Source organism: Littorina saxatilis, linkage group LG17 (assembly GCF_037325665.1).
Source record: "Littorina saxatilis isolate snail1 linkage group LG17, US_GU_Lsax_2.0, whole genome shotgun sequence".
NCBI lineage: Eukaryota > Metazoa > Mollusca > Gastropoda > Littorinimorpha > Littorinidae > Littorina > Littorina saxatilis.
This window is the reverse complement of record NC_090261.1, coordinates 24,199,148-24,204,147: the sequence shown is the minus strand read 5'-3', so window position 1 is coordinate 24,204,147 and position 5,000 is coordinate 24,199,148. Positions and strand designations below refer to the sequence as shown.

Here is a 5,000-nt window from a genome sequence, read left to right as displayed (position 1 = left end):
AGAACTTAGCGGGAACGCCATTATCGTACAAGCAGCGTGGTAGAGTCTTATTAAGAACTTAGCGGGAACGCCATTATCGTACAAGCAGCGTGGTAGAGTCTTATTAAGAACTTAGCGGGAACGCCATTATCGTACAAGCAGCGTGGTAGAGTCTTATTAAGAACTTAGCGGGAACGCCATTATCGTACAAGCAGCGTGGTAGAGTCTTATTAAGAACTTAGCGGGAACGCCATTATCGTACAAGCAGCGTGGTAGAGTCTTATTAAGAACTTAGGGGGAACGCCATTATCGTACAAGCAGCGTGGTAGAGTCTTATTAAGAACTTAGGGGGAACGCCATTATCGTACAAGCAGCGTGGTAGAGTCTTATTAAGAACTTAGCGGGAACGCCATTATCGTACAAGCAGCGTGGTAGAGTCTTATTAAGAACTTAGCGGGAACGCCATTATCGTATAAGCAGCGTGGTAGAGTCTTATTAAGAACTTAGCGGGAACGCCATTATCGTACAAGCAGCGTGGTAGAGTCTTATTAAGAACTTAGCGGGAACGCCATTATCGTACAAGCAGCGTGGTAGAGTCTTATTAAGAACTTAGCGGGAACGCCATTATCGTACAAGCAGCGTGGTAGAGTCTTATTAAGAACTTAGCGGGAACGCCATTATCGTACAAGCAGCGTGGTAGAGTCTTATTAAGAACTTAGCGGGAACGCCATTACTGATCGTACAAGCAGCGTGGTAAAGTTTTATTAAGAACTTAGCGGGAACGCCATTATCGTACAAGCAGCGTGGTAGCATCGTGGTGAGATCTCTGTGGTCGTGATAAAACCACCATCAGGCCCGTTCATTTTCGAAGGTTGGGTATAATCGCCGTCAAAATCCAGCACATGGCACAAAAATAAAAATTACATCAAGACTGTACTGCGCCACGACCCGGCTACGCTTGTTTTGTGCAGTTCAAAATAATCGTAGGGAGAGCGTGAAGCTTCCTGATCTAGCAGATCCCACTCCGACCAAACCACGCTCATGGAGATCCTCCCACGTTTGGCCCACAATTGGCCACGCTCTGGATTTTGACGGCGATATGTCCCGATTTGATAACTTGTTTCAGATCGGAGTGATCGGCATGGTCGTGGTAAGGACGCAGCGCTGTGTGACGGGGCCATAAAGGAACTTGCGTCGGGAGAAGCAAATACGAAATTTTAAAAATTGAACAAAAAAATACGCCCACAAAGCCTCATCGTTTAATTCTAAAAGTATATTGGGCGGTGCCTAACAAAAGTGCGCCATATAAAACGGGTTGAACATATCTTATCTTTTAATACTGGTAGACAAAGAAGAAGAATGTTGATCGCACTACTGCTTTGTGGCGTTGCTTTGGCGGCTGCCCAGTCACCTACACCTTGCAGTAAGAAATTTCATTTTTGTTGGTTAATCCGTTTGTTTTATTAGATCGCTTTGGCTGTTAGCTCATAGCTTAGTAACTAAAATAAGTCCAGAAGAAAGAAATTATCTAAATTTTGGGGGGTTTTACCTGAGATTTGGAGTTCAAACATTCCACCATTCAACTTGGTAACACTCTGTTAAGGTAGTCATCACAGACTAGGAGCTTGATTGAACAACCTGTTTTTCTTTGGAGGCGTCCTAACTTTTCCACGCCTAACAGAGTAGGTAAACTCTCTTGCATTTGCTAGATGACGGATTTGATTTTACAAATAAATGCATACGTGTTTTTGTGCTAGACGCATGCCTGCCCGCCATCACTAGAAAAACAGAACAGCGGAAGAGCATCGGGACTCCGACATTAAACTAAAGACTTGGCCGCTTCCTTTATCCTCATTTACGCAACTCACTGATTCGCATAGTAATGGTTCTTTTTTGGGGGGAGTAAATCATTACAAGCCCGTCTCTGTTACAGAACACGAACATAATGTATCGTCGATATTTCACGGTGAAAGTTGCAACAACACATTTGTAGACAGCATATGTTAGGTATTTTACCGTACTATCAAGAACTTAACTTTAAAGTCAAAGTTCTATTTCCACGATGACTCTCGTACTAAGCTACTAACTTGTATATTTCATTTGGCATAGTGTGACTGTGAAGGTAACCATTTTAATTCATTTTAATTTCAGATGCTCCACCCCAGTTTGAAGCCAGATTTCGTTCGGTATGTGTAGGTGTGTGTGTGTGTGTGTGTGTGTGTGTGTGTGTGTGTGTGTGTGTGTGTGTGTGTGTGTGTGTGTGTGTGTGTGTGTGTGTGTGTGTGTGTGTGTGTGTGTGTGTGTGTGTGTGTGTGTTTGTGAGCGGGGTACTTGTGTGTTCTGTGTGTGTGTGTTTTTTTCGGGGGGGGGGGGGAGGGGGGGGGGGGGTTCTGTTCGGGAGTCTGTGAAAAAAATATTTCTGAAACGTAATAGTCACTCAATAATCCTTTTTTGGGATCTCTTTTAATGGCGGTGGGGTGAGGTGGAGTGTATCACTTTGCTGTGAATACAGACACAGACACAGACACAGACACCGTGACACACACACACACACACACACACACACACACACACACACACACACACACACACACACACACACACACACACACACACACTAAAAGTGAACGGATGGCTATTTTAATAGAAACCGGGAAAACTTTTAACGGTCAACATAGAGTTGGACTTGACCGAAAAGATTGCCAGCAAGCATTTATGTCTAAGTATGTCCTTTGTACTGATCTTGTAGTGGGACGAGTGCCAGCAGTTATGTATGTCTTAGTATGTCCTTTGTACTAATCTTGTAGTGGGACGAGTGCCAGTAAGCATTAATGTCTAAGTATGTCCTTTGTACTGATCTTGTAGTGGGACGAGTGCCAGCAGTTATGTATGTCTTCTTAGTATGTCCTTTGTACTAATCTTGTTGTGGGACGAGTGCCAGTAAGCATTAATGTCTAAGTATGTCCTTTGTACTGATCTTGTAGTGGGACGTGAGCAAAAACTTTGCCCAGCAAGCCAGAATGGCATATGATGAGACCAACAGACGGGTCCGAGAAATCGAAGAAGTCGAAATTGGTAAGACTCGCGAATACTATGATGTGCTCTACCTTCACAATATGGTAAGTACATTGATTTTGTTTTTTTAACACAAAAACCAAAATCGTCAAATTGACAGTTTTATGTTCCAGTGCTTTTGTTCTTGACCAAGGATTTAGATCAGTTATTGATGGCTGTGTGTTTTTATAATAATTTTTTTTTTATCTCATTTCCTTTCTTTCATTTTATTAAGACAAAAATCGTCGAAAGGGTATACAGTTTTGGAGTTTATTGACCAAATGTTAATTCTAACTGAAGATGTCACAAAACCGTACCGCCTGCTTGACGAACTTTCTATTCTCGTGCTCAGAACAGAGAGTACCGCATCAACCTCCGGACACAGAAATGTAACTCCAGCGCACTCACGCGTGCTTGGATCCCGTTCGGTGTACCACCAGAGTCTAAATACGAAGGCACCGAGGTCATAGGCCCTGTCAACATTGCCAACGAACACATCACCGTTGAGGGCTTTGACGGAACCACGTCAGAAGGGGGTAATGATTACATATTATTACTGGTAGACTTGAAAACGCAGAATCTAAATTCATAAACTCAGAATTCTATCCACTAGCTTGTTTGGACTCTCTCTGTGTCTCTCTGTTTCTCTGTCTGTCTGTCTGTCTGTCTGTCTGTCTGTCTGTCTGTCTGTCTATCTCTCGCTCGCGCTCTCTCTCTCTCTCCCCCTCTCTCTCTCTCTCTATCTCTCTCTCTATCTCTCGCTCTCTCTATATATATCTCTCTCTCTCTCTCCCTCTCTCTCTCTCTATCTCTCGCTCTCTCTCTCTCTCTCTCTCTATCTCTCGCTCGCTCTCTCTCTCTCTCTTTCTCTTTCTCGCGCTCTCTCTCTCTATCTCTATCCATCTCTCTTTCGCTCTCTGTGTCTGTCTGTCTGTCTGTCTGTCTGTCTGTCTGTATGTCTGTCGCTGTCTGTCTGTCTGTCTCAGTCTCTCTCTCTCTCTCTCTCTCTTTCTCTCTCTCTCTCTCTCTCTCTCTCTCTCTCTCTCTCTCTCTCTCTCTCTTCGCGCGCGCATGTGTGTATGTGTGTGTATATATGTGTAGATTTCACACACAATTGCTCCTACAAATTATTTTGAAGCCTGAAGAATCAAGTATCATGATTTCCCTTGTAAGCGCACAATATCGAGCAAACGCCCACTCCCTGTTTGGGTCAAAAATCTGTGTATAGGGTACTGTACCTTGTGAACGCCAACATTTGGACCAACGCTGTTAAAGAAAAGTTTGTTTTTTCTTGGTTTTAAAATCCGCATAAAATACGGACATTATATTTGAGTGAATAATGACAGGATGCTGCGTTGCAGTCATGCCGTTGATTTCACATGCCTCTGCAGTTTCTTGATAGCCATGCACACACTTTACGAATATTTGGGAGACTCGTTTGATCATTGCAGAACTTGACCTTTGGGGATCATACAAAGATCGGGTGAACGAACTGTTGTTTGAATACGTTATGTTTGACATACACCTTACTCCCCCTTGATGACTTTTCTCAGAGCAAATGATCTGACTACAAATATCATATTTTATTTTGTGATTTACACACACGCGCTTCTAATGCCGGTTAAACTCAAGCAGGTGCTGAGTCATCCTTGTTCAGTTCTCATTTATTATGAGATATGTGCATTTTTTCAAATAAAGGGATTTTTGTAGTTTGTGTCCAGGCTTCATTCAGGCAAGGCACTGGCACACACACGAACGCGTATGTGTTGTCACAGAGAGAGGGGGTAGACATTTTTGCACAGAAACATATCCTATTTGAACATTTTTATTCTAAGTGATCAAATATCGCTATTTCTCACGAGGAACTGATCTTGCATTTCAGGGTACATTACCAAGTAAACGCCCACCCCCTACTTTCGATGCACCTTGGTGCATAAGGGGGGTGGGGGTGGGGGAGGGGGGTTGGC

At 43.3% G+C, this 5,000-nt stretch overlaps 1 protein-coding gene and 1 long non-coding RNA gene across 2 annotated transcripts in view; one reads left to right on the top strand and one right to left on the bottom strand.

The window, feature by feature from the left end:
• LOC138953974 (uncharacterized) overlaps nucleotides 1-5,000 on the bottom strand; it is a 256,228-nt gene that overhangs the window by 110,339 nt on the left and 140,889 nt on the right. The gene's annotated exons all lie outside the window — the stretch shown is intronic.
• Nucleotides 1,273-5,000, top strand: part of LOC138952550 (uncharacterized) — a 16,940-nt gene continuing 13,212 nt past the window's right edge. Inside the window, exons 1-4 of the mRNA XM_070324232.1 lie at nucleotides 1,273-1,402; nucleotides 2,131-2,165; nucleotides 2,964-3,098; nucleotides 3,386-3,569. Coding sequence (XP_070180333.1) covers nucleotides 1,339-1,402; nucleotides 2,131-2,165; nucleotides 2,964-3,098; nucleotides 3,386-3,569 — 418 coding nt within the window. The 5' untranslated portion in view covers nucleotides 1,273-1,338. The remainder of the gene's footprint in view (nucleotides 1,403-2,130; nucleotides 2,166-2,963; nucleotides 3,099-3,385; nucleotides 3,570-5,000) is intronic.